Source organism: Leopardus geoffroyi, chromosome B4 (genome assembly GCF_018350155.1).
Source record: "Leopardus geoffroyi isolate Oge1 chromosome B4, O.geoffroyi_Oge1_pat1.0, whole genome shotgun sequence".
NCBI classification, from domain to species: domain Eukaryota; kingdom Metazoa; phylum Chordata; class Mammalia; order Carnivora; family Felidae; genus Leopardus; species Leopardus geoffroyi.
The window spans coordinates 84206363-84229407 of NC_059341.1; the positions used below are offsets into that span (position 1 = coordinate 84206363).

Below are 23045 nucleotides of genomic sequence, written 5' to 3' on the forward strand. Positions count from 1 at the left end.
CTGAACCTTGCCTTTAAACTTTTTTTTTCACAGATGTTATTCTATAGACCTACTGCTTTGCTTAATGTCTAATATGGTATTTCACTCTGTGGCTATCCCATAACTTATTTTACCAGTCCCTTAAATCATGTCATTTAGGATATTTCTGATCTTTCGTTTGTATAAACAATGCTTCAATGACCACATCATTAAGCACATCTACAAATACAGTATATCTGTAGTCCAATTAAAAAAAAATTTTAATTAAAAATTTTATAAAGTATTGCCAAATTGCCCTTCAAAGAGATTATTCCAATTTATAGCCTTACAAGCAATGTATGAATCTGCTTACTTCCCAGAATGGATAGTTTTCATTTCATTGTCAAACATGTACTTAAAGTCTAATATGTACCAGGCACCATGCTAACTACTGGAGGATACAGAGATAAAAAACACAAACCTTGTCCAAAAGGGACTCATAATCCTGTTGGAGAAGACAGACAAATAGACAATTACAATACAGTACAAATGCATTCCAGAAATAGTTATGCAGTGCTATAGGAGCACATGGTGCAAGTGTCTAACCCAGACCTAGTAATTCACAAACACATACATTCACAGATATTGAGTGCCTGCCAAGAACTGTGTGGGCCTTAGAGATACAATGGTGAGCCCAAACTGACCTAATCCTGGGCTTCACTGAGCTTATAGTTCTGTGAAGGAGACAGAGATAGGCATTACTCAAAGAATTATATACAGTGTAGACCTGCAATGGGTGATTAAGGTTGTCAGGGAAGGCTTCCTGGAGAAAGACACATCTCAACTGAGTTTTGACGACAGATGCTGGCATGGGAGGTTCAGGCGTTGGAGGAGCCCAAGAAAAGAATACCACATAAGGCATTCTAGGCAAAGAAAGCATGCCTTCTCCAAACTTTTCAGCTCTTACTTATAACAGGGACCAATGAATCAGATAACGCCGAAGCACAGAATGGCCAGAGGCGGATGGCTGGCAGGCAAGGGACTAGGTCGCAATATGCCATGCTGACAAATCTGGGTCTTGGCCTAGGACAATGAGACACACAGAACGTTTGAAAAAAATGAACATAATCAGATCTCTATTTCATGGCCATCTGTATAAAGCAGTATGGTAGATGAATCCAAAAGGATCACAAATTTAAAGGCAGAAAGCCCAGCTAGAAGGTCACACTCAGCTGGTTGGCTGAAGACAGGTGTTACGTCAGGGTTAATTTGCCCATTCAAAATTCAGTCTCAGAACCTGCCTTTTAAATAGCACTGTTTGCATATGAAAGACGTTCTGAGTTCCAATTGCTGATTCTAATAATACATCTCACACAGTGCAAGTAATGAAAGTCCTCTTTCTGCAAACTTTCTAACTCCAACTTCATAAGAAGCACTCCCTTGACAGCATCAGTAAGACTCCTGGGGAGACTTCCAGGGTATGAGTCGGGGGGAGGGGCAGGGAAAGGTAGGAGAAAGAGCAGAATTTTTAGTGCTCTTGAAAGGGCACATGATCTGTTGGGAAACGGCGGAGGGGAGAGGGCTTCTGAAGGGTGGGACAAGACTAAAGACTTCTAGAAAGATCAGGAGCTCCAGTAGATGGCAGCAGCAGCCCCACCTGCTCCAGCAGCAGCAACAAGTCAGAGGGGAGGCGAGTTCCCTTCCAACCTCCGACACGATCTATTTGTATATCCAGGTGAAAACATTCTTGAACTGAGTGTCTATAAGGTGTGTAACACCTGTACACATCCCTTCTTTTCTGCCTATCTTCAAGGAGTACACACAACAGGAGTTCAGAACACCTCTTCAAGTGGTCTCCTTAGAATAACTTGGATCCAGAAATTCATTTAATTACTATCTTCCATGTAATATGACAGCACATAATTAAACATTCATCACTTATCTGTCCTGAGGATTTAAAATTCATTATTGGTATCAGTGGAGGCTGAAAGTATAGCTGGAACGGTGGCAGACTGTCTCTACAAACTCTGGGAGGATGGGCAGGGAATGACAACTCAGATGCAAAAGATAATGGAAAGAAAAGCAGCCAGGACAGAGATCTGGCAAGCTGTTAGGTGGAAAGACAGTAGAAGAACAGGCAGCAGGAGAACAAAATATTTCAGAGAGCTGTCTGATTTTAATTCATCCCTTTATGTTGTTGCTGTTTTAATCTCTTAAGAAGAAAAAGCCTAGATGAATTGGGTTGTCAAAAGAAATTATGTTTCAAGTTTCTAGTGGTTGCCACTGCTTTTTAAACTAACTTCTTATGTCTATCTCCTAAGCATTCAATAAAGACCAGTCTAACCCCTGGGCACGAAGGAAAGGATTTATATAATCTGGATCTGGGTAACACAGGAAACTAGCAGTGACCACAGAAAAGAGAGGACTGGAACAGGTAAACTAGAGGCTCAGAGTCTTAGCTGTCTGGGTATCAAACAGGAGCCCTGGAGGAAGCTCGGCTGGCCATCTACTGCCATCATATCTGCACTGCACTACGAATCTGGAGGGAAAACAACATGGCAACCAAAGAGTGAAATTCTTCTCACTCACTTAGCAAGTGGCAAGTTCAGAGATTATTTCTGACCCAGAAAATGCTGACTGCTTTAACACAACCAGGATATGAATTTAACACTGTGTGTAAAGCCAGGCAGCTGTAATTTTAAGAATTTATTGTATGAGCTATATTATGACTTGTTAAATAATGTGTTCGTATACATTTTATTTTTTGATAGTTCAAAAATATCAAAAGGTAGCAAGAACCAGTGTAACTCAGGTCCAAATGGATTAGGAAATTACTCTGTCTTCTTTAGACTTTCACTGTGGACATTTTATGATAAAAAAGGAAGGAGACAGTTCTTGAAAGCTGGAAAATAGGTTTTTAGGAAGAATCAAGTGACTGGCTTCTTACAGACTGCCAATACCACTTATGCTGACTTTTCTATTCTGGTATAATGAGTGTGCATATGGTGTACTTCTAATTCTTACCTGTGTCTCCTGACGCAAACTAGTATCTTCACTCTCTTTCTCAGTTTCTTCCTTACTTGGAGTCTTAGATACAAACTTGTTTTTGTTTACAGATTCTTCCACCAGTTTTTTTTCTGATTCTTTCATTATTTCCAGGGTCTCTTGAGTAGTGTTACTGTTAGACATCTTCTTCGATATAATACAGTAGCCTCTATGGACTCCTAAAGAAACATCAGACGCATTAAACAGGAAGTGTTTATCCATACACACAAGACTTGTATTTCACATACTAGTCTGCAGCAGTCACCCTGTAACCCAGAAAAGGGTCTCTGAATAACTGCTGCCCCTGGATTAATTTCTTCTTTTAAAAAAAGCTTTATTGAGGTAGGGGTGCCTGGCTGGCTGTTGGCGGAATGTGCAACTCTTGATCTTGGGGTTGTGAGTTCGAACCCCACACTGGGTGTAGAGATTACTTAAAAATAAAGTCTTAAAAAAATAATAAAAGCTTTATTGAGGTAAAACTGGCATATGATAAACTGCATATATTTAAAACGTACAATTTAATTATGAAACATGCACACACCTGGGAAATCATCATTACAACCAATGTAGTGAGCACATTCATCACCCCAAAAGTCTCTGGCTCTTTTGTAAGCCCTTCCTCCCCTCTCCATCACCCACAACCTACCACTGATCTGCTGTTACTACAGATTAGCCTTCCTTTGTTAGAATTTTACGTCACACATTACCTGGATTCTTTTACCCAGCATAATAACCTTGAGATTCACCAGGAGTCAATTCTGAAGCAATGTAGTATGAGCCCTCTTAGCATTTTATTTGCCCCCCTTGTTTCCTACAGAAATCTGCTCACATTTTCAGCTTGAGCACATGATAGAGTTAACTCACTAGACTCTCTCCAAAAAGAAGAAAAACACCATAAAGCTCTATTCACCACCAGAGAGGACTACTCTCCTTTCCCAAGGGAGAACTTCCACAGTTACCACAAACCACAACGTTACCAACTTCAAGTGTCTCCCCCACCAAAAAGCAGCAAAATCAGGAGATGGTTTATAAATTCTTAAATTCTTTCCTTTAGCTTAAGCAAACTGAAGGAGTAGCGAGCTTTGTGGTCAGCTGTCCTTTATAAAAACTGGGTCTCTCCCTGAAGGAAGAGAAAATCTTTGCTTTGTTATTCACTATTTGTTCAGTCATTCTACAGTCTCCCAATGATACAGAGCATCCATACTGCAGGGGCGGCCAGCTCTTCATTACTGTTGACACCTGGGAAGTCCTGTAATGAAGTCAATCAACACAGTAATCCACGCACACACTCAAACACAAGTTTGCTGAGGTTGCTCCTTACATAGATTACAGACTACTTCAATTCTGAATGCTTCTTTCCTTTCTTTAAAAAGAGAAGACTAGGGGGGCACCTGGTGGCTCAGTCGGTTAAGTGTCTGACTTCAGACTGGGTCATGATCTCATGGTTTGTGAGTTTGAGCCCCACATTGGGCTCTGCGCTGGCAGTGTGGAGCCTACTTGGGATTCTCACTCTCTCCTCTTTCTCTGACCTTCCTCCACTTGTGCTTTCCCTCTCTCAAAATAAATAAACTTAAAAAAAAAAGATAAGACTAGAAACTCTCCCAGACTTCATATCTATTCCATGTGGCCTTAGAAACAGAGCCAAACAAATAGCAATGATTCAAGAAAACTGTCACACCAGGCATTTTTTCCTCCTTCAAATCAGTTTAAATGATAAGACCCTGAAGGCTCTTAAGGAGCACAGGTAATCTCATCCTGGCATAAGTTAAACAGTCTGCAAGATTATTGCTTTGTTCACCTTGTGGTGACTCTTGGGCAGCTGCCTAGAGACTTAGTTTGCACAGGGCTAAATGAAGGCCCTTTAAAAGGCCAGAGAGTCATTCATACAATCACAGTCGTACAGTTGAATTTAAGATGACAAATACTGGAAGAAACAAACTACACAATAAAATGGCCAATATTCTATTTTTTAATTAACTGGATCTATTACCTAGAGGATTCTATAAAAAGACTTCTACGAACCCACGAAGCTTTATGGATCATTGGCTGTACATGGAGACTGCATATACCCATATTTATTTTTTCTCCCATGGGTAAATCAGGCATCCATTGTCTCCAGTTTGAAGTGTAATAAAACCCAGCACATGCCTTTTCCATATCTCTTAGGTGGGAAACATCAATAGAGATCAGAATTGGAAGAGTTCTTAAATATGACTTCATGCAATTTCCCCCACCTCCCCATATCAGACCTCCTTTCTATACCCTCCTGAGAGGAGCCTACAAGCCACTCCGAGAAAACTCCTGGCACAGTATCATCTCACTCCTTCTTAAGCAGTCTTAACTCTTATACTCTATAGTTTTTCCCTATAATAAGCTATAAATGGTTTCAATCTTGATGCTAAATCTGCTGCGGAATCCCACAAAATTAAGTTTACTTCTTGTATCATGTAATTGACCTTGAATATTTTTCTTTTTCAGGCTTAAATAGCCTCAAACAGAGTTCTCTGTCAGAAAGAGAATGTGACAGTTGGGGAGTGGGGAAATTGGATGAAGCTGGTCAAAAGGTAGCAGCTTCCATTTAGAAGACAAAACGTACTGGGGATGCAAAGTACAACATGATGACCATAGTTAATGCTGCTGTAAAGTATATTTGAAAGTTGTTAAGACAGTAGATCCTAAAAGTTCTCATCACAAGGAAAAAAAATTTTTTTGTAGCTACATAAGGACAGGAATGTTAGGTAAACACTATGGTAATCATTTCATGGTATATATGTACGTCATTATGTTGTACACCTTAAACTTACACAAAACTATATGCTCTTTGTATCTCAATTTAAAAAGGGGGACAGTGAAACAGAAAAATATAAAGCGACTGGGTGTTTCTTTTTCTAGGTCTCAATTACCAAGTAGGTGTATTTCTTCAAATCAGAATGGCAACTTTGCAGCTCCTCTTCACACAGAAGTTGGAAAAGGCTCAACTATCTGGATACCTAGACCAACTTCAGTGTCCAAACACTGTTTTCAGCCAAAGCACTATGGGAAAAATCAACCAAACAAAAAAAAGGTCTTTCATAATAGTCACCCGTGGAATATGGTCATATATTCCAACTGCAGGGTTTTAAAATTTATTTATTTATTTATTTATTTATTTATTCAACGTTTATTTATTTTTGGGACAGAGAGAGACAGAGCATGAACAGGGGAGGGGCAGAGAGAGAGGGAGACACAGAATCGGAAACAGGCTCCAGGCTCTGAGCCATCAGCCCAGAGCCTGACGCGGGGCTCGAACTCACGGACCGTGAGATCGTGACCTGGCTGAAGTCGGACGCTTAACCGACTGTGCCACCCAGGCGCCCTATTTATTTATTTTTTAAAGCAGGCTCTATGCCCAATGTGGGGCTTGAACTCAACCCGAGATCAAGAGTTGCATGCTCTACTGACTGAGCCAGCCAGGTGCTCCCCAACTGCAGTTTTAAGGAGCTACATGTTTTTCTTCATTCATTGGGAAACAGAAAAACTTGAGCTTTAGATTCTTAAAAACACCCATAAGACAGTGATTAACGATCCATCCACTTTTAAGAATTTTGATAGGCATTTCCACTGAGACTACCAGCATTTAATGAGCTATAAAAGATAAAGTAATTCTTACTCCGGAGAAAATGCAAATAGCAGAGGAAGAGGTATCCTAGCACACCACTCAAATCTCCCCTTTCTTCCACACTTAACAGTCTAGCCCAGATTTTCTTTTGGTGTTTGCCTTCCTCTGAGGACACATGATCAAGGAAGGTGACCCTATCCCTGAGCCCGAGAAGGCGGGCTAGATCAATTGTGGCAATTGTTTCCTTTTTGTGACTGGTTTGAGAAGGGACAAGTGACTCAATCATCACCAGTGAAATATGAAAGGACTTTGCCAGGTGAGTGGCTTCAAAGAAAGGTCATTCAAAAAAAAAAAAAAAAAAAAAGAAAGAAAGAAAGGAAGGAAGGAAGGAAGGAAGGAAGGAAGGAAAGGCCATTCACTCTATTTAAAAGAAGAAAAAAAGCCACTAGAAAAGAATGGTTATCTTCTACTGAAGATAGTCTTGTGTGCAGATAATGCAGGACTGCAATATTCTATAAACTCTGAGGATGATAGAGCAGATAGAAAAAGCCTGGATCCTTGATGCTGAGATAGACAGAATTAGTCAACCTGGATGGTACCTCCCAACATGTGAGGTCATAAGTCTTATTATCATTTAAGCTCTTTTGAGTTGAGTTTACTGTTCCTTCTAGTCAAAAGCATCCTGACATAGTCAGAAATGGTATGTGAAGAGAGACTATCTGAACCAGACAGAAGAGCCCAGCCTTAGAAGTAGAAATAATTGACAGAAAGATGATAATAATCAGCTAAAATTTTTGGAGTGCTTACACTGTGTCACTATCCTAAAGTGTTTTATGTATCCTGTTTAATCTTACAACAATCTTATGAGATACGTATTTTATTATCACTATTTTATAGATAAGTAAACTGAGGTACAGAGAAGTTAAGTAATGTAAGGTTATTGAACTGGCAAATGGTAGAACAGGGCTCAAAGCCAGGAAATTTGGCTTTAGCACTTGCTTTCTTAACCTTTATCCAATACTTCCACTAAGGGGACAGATGTCCAAAAACTAGAAAGAATGGAAAGTCCACCAGAGATACAAAGGAATCATGGAATCTCATTAACTGGAAGGGGACTCAGAAGCATTCTCATTTACCTCCATCCTTCTACATCCATAGTCCTTCTCAGTCAGGTTCCTGAATCATCAAGTCTGAAAAATGGTCGTCCTAACTGTTTGTATACTTTTAGTGAAGGGAAAGTCTTCTCCAGAAACAAACCTTTTTTGGGGGGAAATTATAAAGAGGCAAAACTCATCTTCCTATTCTTGCTGCCCCTGGCCCCAGTTTAGTTCTCTGTGTAAGTCATAAAGAACAAGCTTAATCCTGCTACCATGTGAGCCCCATACGGGAGACAACTTTATCTTCTTTTTCTAAATATTCCCAGCCTCTCACTCTCTCTCTTTTTTCTTAGGCATTATTATTTTTTAAATTTAAATCCATGTTAGTTAATGTATAGTGTCGCACTGGTTTCAGCAGTAGAACCCAGTGACTTATCATTTACATATAACATCCAGTGCTCATCCCATCTAGTGTCCTCTTTAATGCCCATGACTCATTTAGGTCTTTAGTCCTTCCTTCCACCCAACAGCCCTCCAGCAACCCTCAGTTTGTTCTTTGTATTTAAGAGTCTCTTATGGTTTGCCTCCCTCTCTTTTTATTTTTCCTTCCCTTCCCCTAAGTTCACCTGCTTATGTTTTATTTCTTAAATTCCACATATGAGTGAAATCATGTATTTGTCTTTCTCTAACTTAGTTCACTTAGCCTAATATACTCTGGTTCCATTCCCGTTGTTCCAAATGGCAAGATTTCATTCTTTTTGATTGCAATATTCTGTTGTGTATATACACCACAACTTCTCTGTCCATTCGTCAGTCAATGGCCATGTGGGCTCTTTCCATACTTTGGCTACTGTCGACAGTACTGCTATAAACCTTGGGATGGATGTGCCTCTTCGAATCAGCATTTTTGTATCCTTTGGATAAATACTTAGTAGTGCAACCGCTGGGTCGTAGGATAGTTTATTTTTAACTTTTGGAGGAACCTCCATGCTGTTTTCCAGAGTGGCTGCACCAGTTTGCATTCTCAACAGTGCAAAAAGTTTCCCCTTTCTCTGCATCCTTGCCACCATTCTGACAGGTGTGAGGTAGTATCTCGTTGTGGTTTTGATTTTTATTTCCCTGATGATGAGTAATGTTGAGCACCTTTTCATGTATCTGTAGCCATCTGGATGTCTTCTTGGGAGGGCTAGGAAGACACTTCTTGGAAAAGTGTCTATTAAAATATAGAGGGGACACTCAGAGACAGAAGGGCTTTTTCTCCCTTTTAATCCATGGCCTAGTAGAAAGAATGTTAAGCAAGAAGATAATAGCTAGAGGCTAAACATTCTGACTTACCCTGTGGCAAAATTCCTGTAAACTTTCCTGTGCTTTACCAATTTGTATATCAAGAGTAAATTACTCCCAACTGATACTCCTATTTTTTAAATTGTTTAAAATCTGGGGGCTCAGGAGAATAGATAAATTGTTGTATGTTCATGGAATACTGTTAAGTCAGGTCTTCAAATCACATGGTCTTAAGTTTCCTCACCATTTTGCGTCTAGATAAAAGAAACTATCCTCAAGTTAACAAAGGCTAGTTATAAGAGATAGTGTTATTACTCGTTGAAAAATACACTTATTACTCATTGAAAAATACACTGAGTTCAAAATTGTATTGCTTGAGCTGTGGCTCTCTTTTGTTCTCCAAAATAACCTTTAACTATGGCCATTTCTAGTCCTGCAATCCTATGTAGAAGTCTCTCCTTTCTCTTGGGGCAACAAATTCTCCAACGCAAAAAGCAAAAGTTGCAGCTGAGGGACAAGAAAAAGACAATTTATTAACTTAAAAAAAAAAAAAAGTCTTAAGGAGCAAGAATAAAGCTAGTAAGAGAAGGGTTAAAAGCAGAGAAGTAATTTCCACTCTTCATGGGTTACTCAATAGAGAGAGAGAATGAAGGGCTTGGGACGGTCAGAAAAAGAAAGGAACTATTTCATATGTAACTTGACTAGAACAAAGCAAAGACATTAATGTCCCAGGAGAGCCAAGATATGTGCTTTCCTACAACCTATTTGTGCACATTGTACATTTCATCCAGGCAAACAGCACAACTTTAAGACAGAATGTCTCCTGAGGACACTCAGTGGCTCAAAGCTGTGGAGAGGGGACTGTCAGAAGTGGGGGGCAAGGAGAGAGTGAGGAAATAGGATCCTACAGGGGAGGATGATTAGGAGCCAAAATCTGACAATTTTTTCAGGGAGAATACTGCATATTCCCCATAAATTTTTTGACTGCCAAGGTAAGTACCTTCCAGAGCACAGTGAAATTGTATATCCTTCCATCAACTCATAAACAACTTTCTAGGCATGAGGCCAAAAAGAATTTATTATATAGGGGACACTCAGAGACAGAAGGGCATTTTCTCCCTTTTAATCCATGGTCAAGTAGAAAGAATGTAAGCAAGAAGGTAAGAGGTAGAGGCTAAAAATTCTGACTTACCCTGTGGCAAAATTCCTGTAAACTTTCCTGTCCTTTACCAATTTGTGTATCAAGAGTAAATTATTCCCAATTGATATGCATATTTTTTAAATTGTTTAAAATCTAGGGGCTCGGGAGAATAGATAAACAAATTGTATGTTCACTGAATACTGTGCCACAATAAAAAAGAATGAACTTTTGGTGCTTGCCTTCCTCTGAGGACACATGATTAGGGAAAGTGACCATAGCTACCCCTGAGCCCTAGGAGATGGACCTTAATTAGGTACACCAACTATGGTAACTGTTTCCTTTTTGTGACTGGTTTGGGAAGAAAGAAGTGACTCAATCATTACCAGTAAGACTAGGGAAGTTTGCTGGGCATATTACTGAAATACACAAAAACATGGATGGATCTCAAAATTATTATGGTAAGTAAAATAAAGCAGAACTCAGTTCAAAAAAATACGTAGGTCCATTTATAAGAAGTTCAAGGACAGGCAAAACTAAACTATAGTGATTTAAATCAGAAAGTGCTTGCTTAAGCACTATCAACAATAGTCAAAGTATGGGAAGAGCCCAAATGTCCATCGATGAATGAATGGATAAAGAAAATGTGGTATATGTATATACAATGGAGTATTACTTGGCAATCAAAAAGAATGAAATCTTGCCATTTGCAACTAAGTGGATGGAACTGGAGGGTATTATGCTAAGTGAAATTAATCAGAAAAAGACAAAAATCATATGAATTCACTCATATGAAGACTTTAAGAGACAAAACAGGTGAACATAAGGGAAGGGAAACAAAAATAATATAAAAACAGGGAGGGGGACAAAACAAGAGAGATTCATAAAAATGGAGAACAAACTGAGGGTTGCTGGAGGGGTTGTGGGGGGGGGGATGGGCTAAATGGGTAAGGGGCATTAAGGAATCTACCCCTGAAATCATTGCTTCACTATATACTAATTTGGATGTAAGTTTTAAAAAATAAAAAATAAAGTTAAATTATAAAAAAAAAAAAAAGAAAGAAAGTGCTTGCTTAGGGTTTGGGGGTAAAATACTGGGATAAGGGATCCTTCAAGAATGATAAAAATATGCTATCGTGTTTGGGGTTATGGTTACATGGGTGTATGCAACTGTCAGGCCTTATTAACTGAATGCTAAAGATTTGTGCATTTTATTATATGTTACTTAAACACATACACACATGCTCTTAGGAATCAAGACAATGGGGACAAAACATCTATGCAGTTAAAATGGCAGGGTGAAAACAAAACCAAACAAATCTATGTGCTCATGCATGGCAAGCCTATTCTTAATTTTTGACTGGAGTTGGGAGAAAAGGAAAACAACACTAATGTATACTGAGCACAATTATGAATCTGGTGCTTTATGCACCTCAACTCATATTCACCAAAGTAGGTAAGCAACTCCACAAGGTCACACCACTACTAAGTGACAGACAGACCAGACCAGAACTCTGGTACTGTCTGATTCCAAGGTCTACATTCTTTCTATGACTTTGATTTATTGTTTCTATACATTATTTTATTTAATCCAAACAAAACTCCTTAGCAGGACATTTTTTAGATGAAGAAACTAAAGCTGAGAGGAATTAAATAACTTTCCCAAGTTAACACAAGAGGGCCAAGGGCAGGGTTCCAACCTAGCTATGTCTGATCCTAAAGTTGTAGGTGTCCCAAGGTAGACATTCAAGAGTGTTCTGGGGTATGAAGCGTGGGATGAGAAGGGTGCCTAGGTCTGAGGCCTCTCTTCAGAGAGTGTCAGTGGGGACAAATTTGGGGGTTCAAAAATTAGGTTTCTAAGTTCTCCTGTCTTTCCCCTCCATCTGGGTCACTCCTCATGACTTCATACTTTTTAGTTTATAGAAAGTATTTTATTTGACTTTCTCAAGGTATAAAATATTATTTCCATTTTTGAATGAAATACTACCTAATACTACATGAATTGCTCAGGGCCATACTATGTATATAAGGAGACAGAGTTCAAACCCAGCTCTTCTTGATGGCAAAATCCTATGTTCTTTCTACTACAGTGCTCAAAGCACAAAAACCAACAACAGTATGATAACTGCATGCCTAAAGAGGTAAATGGCTCAACAGCCCTGGAGGACATGAAAGAAGGCCCTAAGGTCCAACACTCCCTTCTCTTCAAAGAGAGAAAGCAGAATATGGGGGAAAAGGCAGTAAAGTACTTAATGGAACATGTAAGTCTACAGCTATGTGACAGGCACCAAGTCCTTTAAGGACTTCAAAAGTCAACTGTCACAGGCTTCACTAGTACTAGGCAAACAAAAATAACAACAATAATAACAATTGTGCCAATTTTCTAAATCAGGGAAGTGTTAAGAAAATCACTCTGCTCTATAAATGCAAAAGGATTCACTGGTGTGTAAGGAAGGCCACAGGCATTGGCTGATGTCCAGAGCAATTCCTTAAGCAAAGTAAAGAGAGAAACAAGATTAAAATGTTCTGGACATGTACCCTCTTCCTTTGTTCAATATGTTATGGCTGTACTTGCCCTGAAATAAGAACTGCAGGTGCTTTTGATCAATGGACTGGAATGCTGGGCTTCATTATAATTTCTACCAGCTCCTCTACATTCTTTACCAAAAATGCCCATTTTACTTCTGTGGGCAAAACAGAACAAATCAAATTTCCTCCTCTTTCAAGCAAAGAACAGCAGTGGGGGCCTTTCCTTCTGCTGCTTCCATTTTCTTTAGCTTTATCATAGTAATGCTGCTATGTAGAAAATATCACAGAATCTCAGGGATGGAAAGGACCTTGAAAGTTCACACTGTCTTTTCCCGTGCCCTGGCAAAATTGCTCCCAAGTCAATCCAGAGAAGACATTCTGGAAAAGAAAAAATAAAATAAAATAAAAATCACGATTTACCTACTGTCCATGGCATTTCAGGATGCCTTCTATTACTAACTTAACCGCCATGCAGGTAAATCTATCTTGCCCTACTGTGATGACCTTAGAGGTCAATGCCACCGCTTGTTAGGTAGGGAGGACACCTAAGCCAACAATTTAGTATTAAAAGAATTATTTCAAAATATAAAATTGAAAGTGAGATTGGCCAGGGAAATGAAAAAAGAACAATCTAATTTCATATAAAGGAGCCAGGAACCTTTAAGAATCATTATTCCTTAAACCTCTGCTGCAAAGGAGAGTCTGCTATTTACTTGGCAATATCCAATCACTTCTTCCTTAAAAGAAGTGGTTTTTAGTTGGACACATGGCTGCCTGGAAAAAAGCAACACATATCCCAACCTCCACTGTAGCTAAATAGGAGCACATGACTAAGTTCTAGTCCATGAGACATAAGAAGCAGTGCTATGGATTAAACTATGTGCCTCTCTAAATTCCTATGTTGAAGCCCTAACCCCCAGTATCTCAGAATGTGACTGTATTTGGAGACGGGGCCTTTAAGGAGGTGATTAAGTTAAAATGAGGCTGTTAGAGTGGACCCTAATCTAATCTGACTGGTATTCTTGTAAGAAAAGGAAATTTAGATACACAAAGAGACATCAGAGATGTATGGGTAGAGGAAAAACCATGTGACATAGCCTTCTGGAGAAACCAAATCTGCCAACACCTTGATCTTGGACTTCTAGCCACCGGAACTATGAGAAAATGAATTCTGTTGTTAAACCATTCAGTCTGTGGTATTTTGTTATGGTAGCCCTAGGAAATTAATATAAGTAGTAAATACAACTTCTATGAAGTATCCTTAAAGGAAGTGGGTAGCCCTTCTTTACTTTTCCCTAATTCCTGCTTGCTTAAATGTAGAAGTAAAGGCTGGTGCATTAGCAGCCATCTGGTACTGTGAGATGATACTAGGATTGAAAACCACAGGTTGTGAGGCAACAGACAGAAGAAACCAGGGTCCTTGACTACAGCAGTCAGACTAGATGGACTCCCCTAGATTTCCTGAATGTGAGAAAAATACACTTCACTCTTATTTAAGATACTATTTAGGCACACACATGCACACACACATATACTAAGTAATTCTGATTTAAAAAAAAAAAATTCCTTAATTCCTAGAAGCAAGGAATCCTGCAGCAACACTAGAGCTTATATGTACTTGAAAGGAAAGAGGTAAAATAAGGGAAAGTTGGCATTTTTTTTAAGATTTTATTTTTTAAACTATTTTAATGTTTATTTATTTATTTTTGAGAGAGAAAGAGAGAGAGCAAGCTCATACGAGTAAGACAGGGGCAGAGAAACAGAATCCCAAGCAGGTTCTGTGCTGTCAGTGCAGAGCCTGACATGGTGCTCAAACTTATGAACTATGAGATCACGACCTGAGCCGAAATCAAGAGTTGGATGTTTAACCAACTGAGCCACCCAGATGCCCCTAAAAGATTTTATTTTTAAATAATCTCTACACCCAACATGGGGCTCGAACTCACAACCCCAAGATCAAGAGTTGCATGTTCCACTGACTGTGCCAGTAGGCAATCCAAAAGTTGGCATTTTATGGAGGATATAAGAGCATCACTCTTGGGCTCTAATGCTACCTCTGCTGCAAGGAAAAGGCTAAACATAATAATAGGGTGAATTAGGGGCAGTGCCCAACAAAATAACATTCAATCTCCAGAATGTAGGAGGCAGCAAGCACATTGTAGTGGATAAATTTATGGACTTTGTAGCTTGACGTGAATTTGGCTACGAGACTACTGTTTCCAAAACTTAGTAATCATGTAACTGAGCCTCAGCCTCCTCATTTGTAAGATTAGGCATAATGCACATCTCACAGAGCCATTGCAAAAACATGTGAGATAACGAATGCAATGGACCCATACACAGTAGGTATTCAATAAATTTTAGTTCCTCTTCATCACATTCCACATTAAGAAGGAAGAGGAAGATAACTGGATGACCCTTTTTCCTTGGCATCTTGTATACACCCTTTTCCCAATCAGTACAGGAGCTACTGATATTGAAGAGGTGAGACTCTTATCTATTTTAACGATAAGCGGAGAGTAAAGACTGCAAGAAAGAGAAAAGGAAATTTTATTTACCCCTTAGTGTTGGCTTCCTATTTTTCTTGGTACTTTGGTATTTTAAGAACTGTTTTTTGCAGGGTGTCTGGGTGGCTCAGTCATTAGTTAATCATCCAACTTCAGCTCAGGTCATGATCTCATGGTTCATGAGTTGGAGCTCCACGTAGGGCTGGAGCCTGCTTTGGATTCTGTGTGTGTGTGTGTCTCTCTCTCTGCCCCTTCCCTGTTCGCACTCTGTCTCTCTCCCTCTCAAAAAAATAAACATTTAAAAAACAAAACGAAACTGCTTTTTAAAAAAAAAATCAGGGGCGCCTGGGTGGCGCAGTCGGTTAAGCGTCCGACTTCAGCCAGGTCACGATCTCACGGTCCGTGAGTTCGAGCCCCGCATCAGGCTCTGGGCTGATGGCTCAGAGCCTGGAGCCTGTTTCCGATTCTGTGTCTCCCTCTCTCTCTGCCCCTCCCCCGTTCATGCTCTGTCTCTCTCTGTCCCAAAAATAAATAAACGTTGAAAAAAAAAAAAAATTAAAAAAAAAAATCAGTTCAGGTCGGGGCACCTGGGTGGCTCAGATGGCTAAGCGTCCAGCTTGATTTCAGTCCAGGTCATCATCTCAATGGCTTGTAGGACTGAGCCCCACCTCACCTCGGGCTCTGCACTGATAGTGTGGAGCCTGCTTGGGATCCTCTCTCTCTGCCCCTTCCCCACTCATGTGCCCTCGCAATTCTCTCTCTCAAAAAATAAACATTATTTTGAGAGAGAGAAAGTGAGAGACAGAGTGTGAACGGGGGAGGGGCAGAGAGAGACGGAGACACAGAATCCAAAGCAGGCTCCAGGCTCTGAGCTCTGAGCACACAGCCTGATGCAGGGTTCAAACCCACGAGCCCTGAGATCATGACCTGAGCCGAAGTCAGATGCTTAACCGACTGAGCCACGTAGGAGCCTACCCCTCTCCCCCACCTCCCGGAAAAAAAATAAACAGTCAATTCAGTTGGAAAGACTGTTTCTTTCCAAAAGAAAGAACTCCAATGTTTGATATAGCTGTAAGCACAGACCTAAGGCAAGAGATCACTGAAGAGTGCCTAGTTCCTTCAGACTCTGTTATCCATGATGGCTGGTCAGATATGTAAAGAATACCCAATGTTTGTTGGCTCAGATCCTAAGGAGCCCTCACTTCTAGAATGCTGATCATTGATCACTCTGTTGTGTGCAGAGTTAGACACTTTACAAATAGATATCATCATTCCTTTTTTATAGAAGAGTAAACTGAGGATCAAACTGATCAGACAGCAAATTTTGTTGACTCTAATTTCAAAGTATATACCCAAAATCTGATGACTTCCTACACTTCCACCGCTACCACCCTGGTACAAACCACCATCTCTCTTGGTGGAATGACTGCAATAACCTTCTAACTGGTCTCCTGCTTCCAATCTTGCTCCCCTACAGTATTTTCTAAACATAGCAGCCAGAGTGATTATGAAAAAACATTTTCAGATCATGTTACACCTTTGCTTAAAACCATCCAATGGCTCCTCATCTCAGAGCAAAAGCAGAAGTGCTTAAAATGACCTACAAAAGCTTAAATAATCTGATACCAGTTTGCCCTCTGACCCCAACTCTTATTACCCACCCCCCCCAACTTTTGCAGGTCCAGTCACACTGGCTCCCCCATGCCCTAAACCCACTTTATGGTGATTACTTTTTGCTGTTCCTTCCTTCTGCCTGGAATGATCGTTTTCCAGATAACAGCATGGCTTGCTTACTTTTTCTCTTCAGGTCTTTACTGAAATGCCATCTCAGTGAGCCTTCTCTGGTCGCAATAACTAAAATTATAAAACCCCAAATGCTTCTTATCCTACTCCCCTAAGGCCTCCCCCACAAAAAGTTACTCAATCAGATACCAAACAGACTTTTTGCTTCTCTCTGCTTAACAGATAAATCTGAAGTTTGTTTTCTTCCTTCTCTGAGATAGAAAGTGACAGTATAATGAAAAGTTCACATCTCCCTCATAGAGATGCAAATACCTCAAAAGAGGAGAAAGAACAAACCCATGGACCTCTTGAGGTCTGTTTCAGTCCTTCAAGTCTGTAAAGAGCCAAGCATGGCAGCACTGGAGAAGAGAACAAGACTCACCATAATTTCTGATATAAAATGTAAATTCCCTGATATAAAATATGAGAAACATAATACTCTTGACTTCTTCCATTTACAAGATCTAGAGAGGGAATTTTCTTGGTATGACTGACTCAATCTCTAAAGCAATAAGGTACAGGAAAGGATAACATGCCATGATTTGCTATGACAAAGAACTAACACTGAGTGAAATCTCCCAGACCTATGTCAGTCAATAAGTATGAAGAAGCTAGGAAAGTGAAGACAGAAAACATGGAAGCAACTCCCAGCTAATCCTCTAACTCCAGGCAAATGGTGTGCTAATATAATACCAACAGGGATCTACCATATCAGAGTGGAAGAGAAACAAGGAAAAGCAAGTAAGAAAAAAGTTGCTAATTTCCGACTCAGCTTGAAAGCTACCAAAATTTGCAAGGCCTCTCTAGATACAAAGCCCAATCTCCTCTGGTCTAGAAGGCCAGAGTTTGACTTAGACTTGGCATAAGCTCCACTGACTGCAGCAGCAGCCTGATTCACAAATAGGTGATAGGTGTTTCCTACTATATCTTCTTCCAATCAAATCACATTAGGAAAATAATGTATCATTACAGTGTTTATATTAAACTGCAAATTTTGAAAGAGAAGAGAAAAACACTTTACACCATTCTTGAAACATTTTGTTTCACAGCTCTATGTACAGTTGTGGTATTAATGTCATATATCACTCGGTAAATGAATTCTGCAAGGTTAAATAATGATATGTTTATGTTCTTTCCGCTCATTGGCCCCCAGGTCAGCCAATCTGATCCAGGACTCCATGGCAACAGGCTCTATCACTAAGAGCTACAAGATAAGATTTCCTCTGCCTTTTTTTTTTTTTTTTAAATAAAGTATTTTCCACAGAAACTGCTACAAATACTGTCAAAAAGTAGTCTCCTCAGACAAATAAAAAATCCTGCCATTCTGATATGCAAAAAACGAACAGGGGAAGGAAAGAGTGAATAGAAATGACAATGAATCTATGCAAATAACAAGGGATCTCCAAAACTCCATAGAGATTTCCCTTGTTTAATTTCAGTAGAGAAATTCAGGAATCCTTGAATTGTGAAAAACCAACACCAAGATAAATTGAAGATTAGTATTAGGGGAGTGCTGCCCAGCTGAAATCACAGTATTGAAGCTTCCCAGGCGATAATATATAGAGAGAGCTAAAAGTTTTAACTTAAGACAGCCAACCTTTGGGGCCCTGGGTGGCTTAGTCAGTTACGCGTCCAACTCTTGAATTCAGCTCAGGTCATGATCTCACGGTTTGGGTTCAGCCTGCACTGGGCTCTGTGCTGGTAGCACAGAGCCTGCTTGGGATCCTCTGTCCTGCCCCTTCCCTGCATGCATATGCAAGCTCTCTCTCAAAATAAATAAACTTGAAGAGGAAGAAGAAGAAGAAGGAGGAGAAGGAGGAGGAGAAGGAGGGGGGGAGGGGGAGGGGAAGGAGGAGAAGGGGGAGGAGGAGAAAAGGCAGCTAATTTTGTAAGTTTCCCATCATTTTTTCTGAACTGTTAAAGTGAGCCTCAAAACTCACAGATCTCAGGTTCTTATTGCCCCTATTTCTTAAATCACAGCTCATACCGTCCTTCAAATTCTGTGATGTCTTCTTCTCTACATTCCCCTCCCCTACCATCCTCTACTATGCTTAGAGAAAAAGACTGCCATGTCCAAATGAGGAAATAATACATTTGCTCTTCACATACCATATGACCCTATTCCTTCTCCATCAGCTGTAGACCTCACTGAAACAAAGTGGAAGCAAGAGAATTACAAAGTAGTTAAGGAGACTAGACTGAAACAACCCATCATTCTCCCTAGAGGAGTTCACTGACATTCTAAAATCCACCTGACATATTACAACATATTCTGCTTTCCAGCATGCTTTTCACCAATAACTGATATAATATTTCTGGCTGCAACAAGCAATTCTGGTCCCCACCTGCTGGTATATGCTGGTAAGTGAATGCTGAAAAGTAGACAGAATCTAAAAGGTCGGGGTCAAAATTAGCTTGGAAACTGTACATTTTCATCTGGCTCACATTGTTGTGGCTTTTTGTTTTAATTGTGCTAAATGCACATAACATAAAAATTACCATTTTATTCATTTTTAAGTATACAGTCCAGTAGCATTAGGTACATTCATATTATTTGCATTACAGAAGAGAACATGGTTTCAGACACAAAGGCCACGGTAAGAGACTACAATCATTCTTTCTGTGATTATTTACTAAACTTGTATTTATTGTACAAGTCACTTATTATTAAGAAGTATAGTTTAGGGGCCTGGGTGGCTCATTCAGTTAAGCGTCCAACTTCAGCTCAGGTCATATCTCATGGTTTGTGGTGGGTTCGAGCCCCACACTGGGCTCTTTGCTGAAAGCTTGGAGCCTGGAGCCTGCTTCAGATTCTATGTCTCCCTCTCTCTGTTCCTTCCCCACTTGCACGCTCTTGCACTCTCTGTCGCATGCGCTCTCTCTCTCCCTCTCTCAAAAATAAACGTTAAAAAATTTTAAAAAGAAGTATGAAGAAGTATGGAGAATAGTCAAATGTTAATATCTGATACTAATGCCCACTAAAAGCAGTGATCCACACATATATTTTCAGTATGCTTTTCACATGCTGAATATAGTTTCTTACGTGCACATCTCAGTTCCCAAACAAGTCCAAAGCATATAGAGGTCTACATCTCTTTTGTCAGCACTGAGTTCCAAGGGACCCATAGTTAGCATGCTAACCCATGTTAGCAGACTAACATGAGAAGCAATAGACAGAGTTCTAGAAACTCCTAGAACAGAGAAAACATTTCCTGTTACACTGTTTCAAATTTCCCATGAATTGAGGCACTATTAAGAGAATTAAGATTGTTAAAGAGACTGCAAAGAGGTAAAATGTTAACTTGTAGTGGGAATCATAATATCAAAGCTAAAAAAAAAAAAAAAAAATCACTACCAGCCCTCTCTCTAGATCAGTTGCCTTTATACCTTTGTAACAGAAAACCCAAACATTTTGTTCCGTTTTCTAAAAAAAAATCCTGGGCCAGTAGGCAGAGAAAAACAGCATATTTACTAATCTCAGAAGCACAAGAAGTTGCATGAATAGGCTATTTTCTCAGTGATGCTGTCTTCCAATGTGAAAGCCCTGGGCTCTGGTCAGAGGAGGCCATTTTCCTCAAGTACCAAAAACAGCTGCAGCAGCGATCATTTATTGTGCATCTACTGTGTTCCATTTATATAAGGAATTTATATAAGTTCTATCACATTTATCTTCACTTTCACACATTTTGAAAATTTACTTTCAGATACTAACAGTAAGGATTTAAATTTTTTTCTTTAAAAATTTTTTTAATATTTATTTTTTAGAGTGAGACAGAGTATGAGCAGGGGAGGGGCAGAGAGAAGAGGGACACACAGAATCCGAAGCAGGCTCCAGGCTCTGGGCTGTCAGCACAGAGCCCGACACGGGGCTTGAACTCACAAACTGCAAGATCGTGACCTAAGCCGAAGTTGGACACTTAACCGACTGAGCCACCCAGGTGCCCCAGGATTTAAGATGTTTTCATCTTTCTTTTAAGATCAGAAAACTATTATAGGCTTCTTTATATTTATAGAAAACACACACAAGAAGAAAAGAAAAAACAACCATAATCTATAACTAAGAGATAACTGCTATTAATAAAAGTATTTCCAGACATATTTTTCTAAATTTTGTTTCCATATTTGTATGTAATTTACAATCACATTACATATATTTCCATATCTAATATACACATATATATTTTTTTTTAATCAGAGAGAGAGAGTGAGCGTGCACACGAGTGGGGGAGAGGGACAGAGGGAGAGAGAGAGAATCCCAAGTAGGCTCCATGCTCAGAGTGGAGCCTGACACGAGATTTGATCCCATGACCCTGGGATCATGACCCAAGTCAAAATCAAGAGTCGGACACTCAACCGACTGAGCCACCCAGGTGCCCCCATAACTAATGATTTTTATAGTTTACATTACATAGAACATCTTTATACCATGATTTTTTCTACTACTAAACTGTGACAAAAATACAACTGTGGCCATTTTCTCCATTATTACTTTTAAAAACAGTCATTTTTTAAGTTTTAAGAACACAGAGAGAGAAAGCGCTAATGGGGGAGGGGCAGAGACCGAGGGAGAGAGAGAATCCCAAGCAGAGCATGGAGTGTGACCCCACGACACTGGGATCATGACCTGAGCAGAAATCAAGAGCTGGTCACTCAACCAACTGAGCCACCCAGGTGCTCCTAAGGTTTTATTTTTAAGAAATCTCTACACCCAAATATGGGGCTCAAACTCACAATCCTGAGATCATGAAAGGCACACTCTACCAACTGAGCTGGCCAGGTACCCCACATGTACCATAATTTTTAACTATTTTCCTATTATTGGATATTTAGGAAAGCTGTTACTTTTTATAATAAAATAATGCTGTGATGAACATCTTTGTACTTAAGTCTTTATTCACATTTCTCATCAACTCCCTAGAATAAATATTCAAGAGTTCTGGGGGTAAAAAACGTCCCCCCAGGTTCACTCCAGTTAACAGAAGCGAGGCTAGCCACACTATCTGTAGTGTTTCTCAACTGTTCCCCCAGGAACATAATAATGTCCACTTCACACATCCCATGACAGTGCCTGGACTTTAAGGACATTCACCCAGGTAGGGCTTCTCAGTTTCTACTTTTCTTCAACTCATGCCCCATTTTAGTAACATTAACTCTTCTTTCCTATATATTCCACTAGAAAAAATATATACCCTGTACTCCTTTAGACTCACTGGCCTAAGAAAATTAATACGGAGGAAAGGACAAAAAGTTACACAGGAAAATGTTCTCTTTTATGTTAATGTCACACACACCGTTCACTAGCTCTTGTCAGTATACCTTGATATTAGAGAGCAATCCAAAAGATGAAGCCTCAAAAACTACAAAAAAATAACTCTCTAAATCCTTACTATGAAACTATAAGAAGGTAAAAGGGTGTGGAGATATTGAATATTTCAGTATTTGTTTGTGATCTGACATATTGTCAATCATTTAAGATCCTAGATTTTTTAAAAAGTAAGCTCTATACCCAATGTGGGCTTGAACTCATGACCCTGACATCAAGAGTCACATACTCTACAGACTGAGCCAGCCAGGCCTGCACCAGGTCTTAGTTTTTTTCTAAGCTTGTGAATTTAAGGAGTCTTTCTATATAGTACTTCATATAAATCTTACACTCACAAATATATGGAAAAAGAATATCACCTTATCAACTCACAGAGAGAAAAGCAGAGGATACAAAGTTTCAGAGGTAGACAACAAAGGCAAGTGTCCTTAAGATTTTAAAGCACATCAGAACAATGGTACAAAGGAAAACACAAAACAAAAAATAAAAAACAACCAATCATCATCGACAGAAGTCAAAAGATGAATGATGGCCAAGGGACGAAAAAGAGAGCAATTAATCTGAGAGAACATGTTCCCAATTTGGCCTCAAATAATAAGCATCAAATTAGAAAAGATACTTCCTAAAAGGACAAACTGTGTCAATTTTAAACTTAAGTACTTAGATTATACAAATATTCATTTAAAAAACTCAGTATCTTACATGGCTTTAAAATCACTCCGGCTTCTCAAAAATTACTGGTCACCTGAAGATATAAATGGTACATTCCTAAACATTAATAATA

At 39.5% G+C, this 23045-nt stretch overlaps 1 protein-coding gene across 25 annotated transcripts in view; it reads right to left on the bottom strand.

Annotated features, from left to right (window-relative positions):
• R3HDM2 (R3H domain containing 2) overlaps positions 1-23045 on the bottom strand; it is a 165027-nt gene that overhangs the window by 41288 nt on the left and 100694 nt on the right. For 13 of the 25 annotated variants that reach the window (XM_045465101.1, XM_045465103.1, XM_045465100.1 and 10 more), the window contains 2 exons: positions 2983-3182; positions 440-463 (listed from right to left, as the gene is read on the bottom strand). In XM_045465101.1, the coding sequence (XP_045321057.1) occupies positions 440-463; positions 2983-3147 (189 nt within the window). In that variant the 5' untranslated portion in view covers positions 3148-3182. Of the gene's footprint in view, positions 1-439; positions 464-2982; positions 3183-12957; positions 13028-23045 lie in introns of those variants that run through there. The other 12 variants (XM_045465093.1, XM_045465096.1, XM_045465091.1 and 9 more) reach the window with 2 other exon arrangements.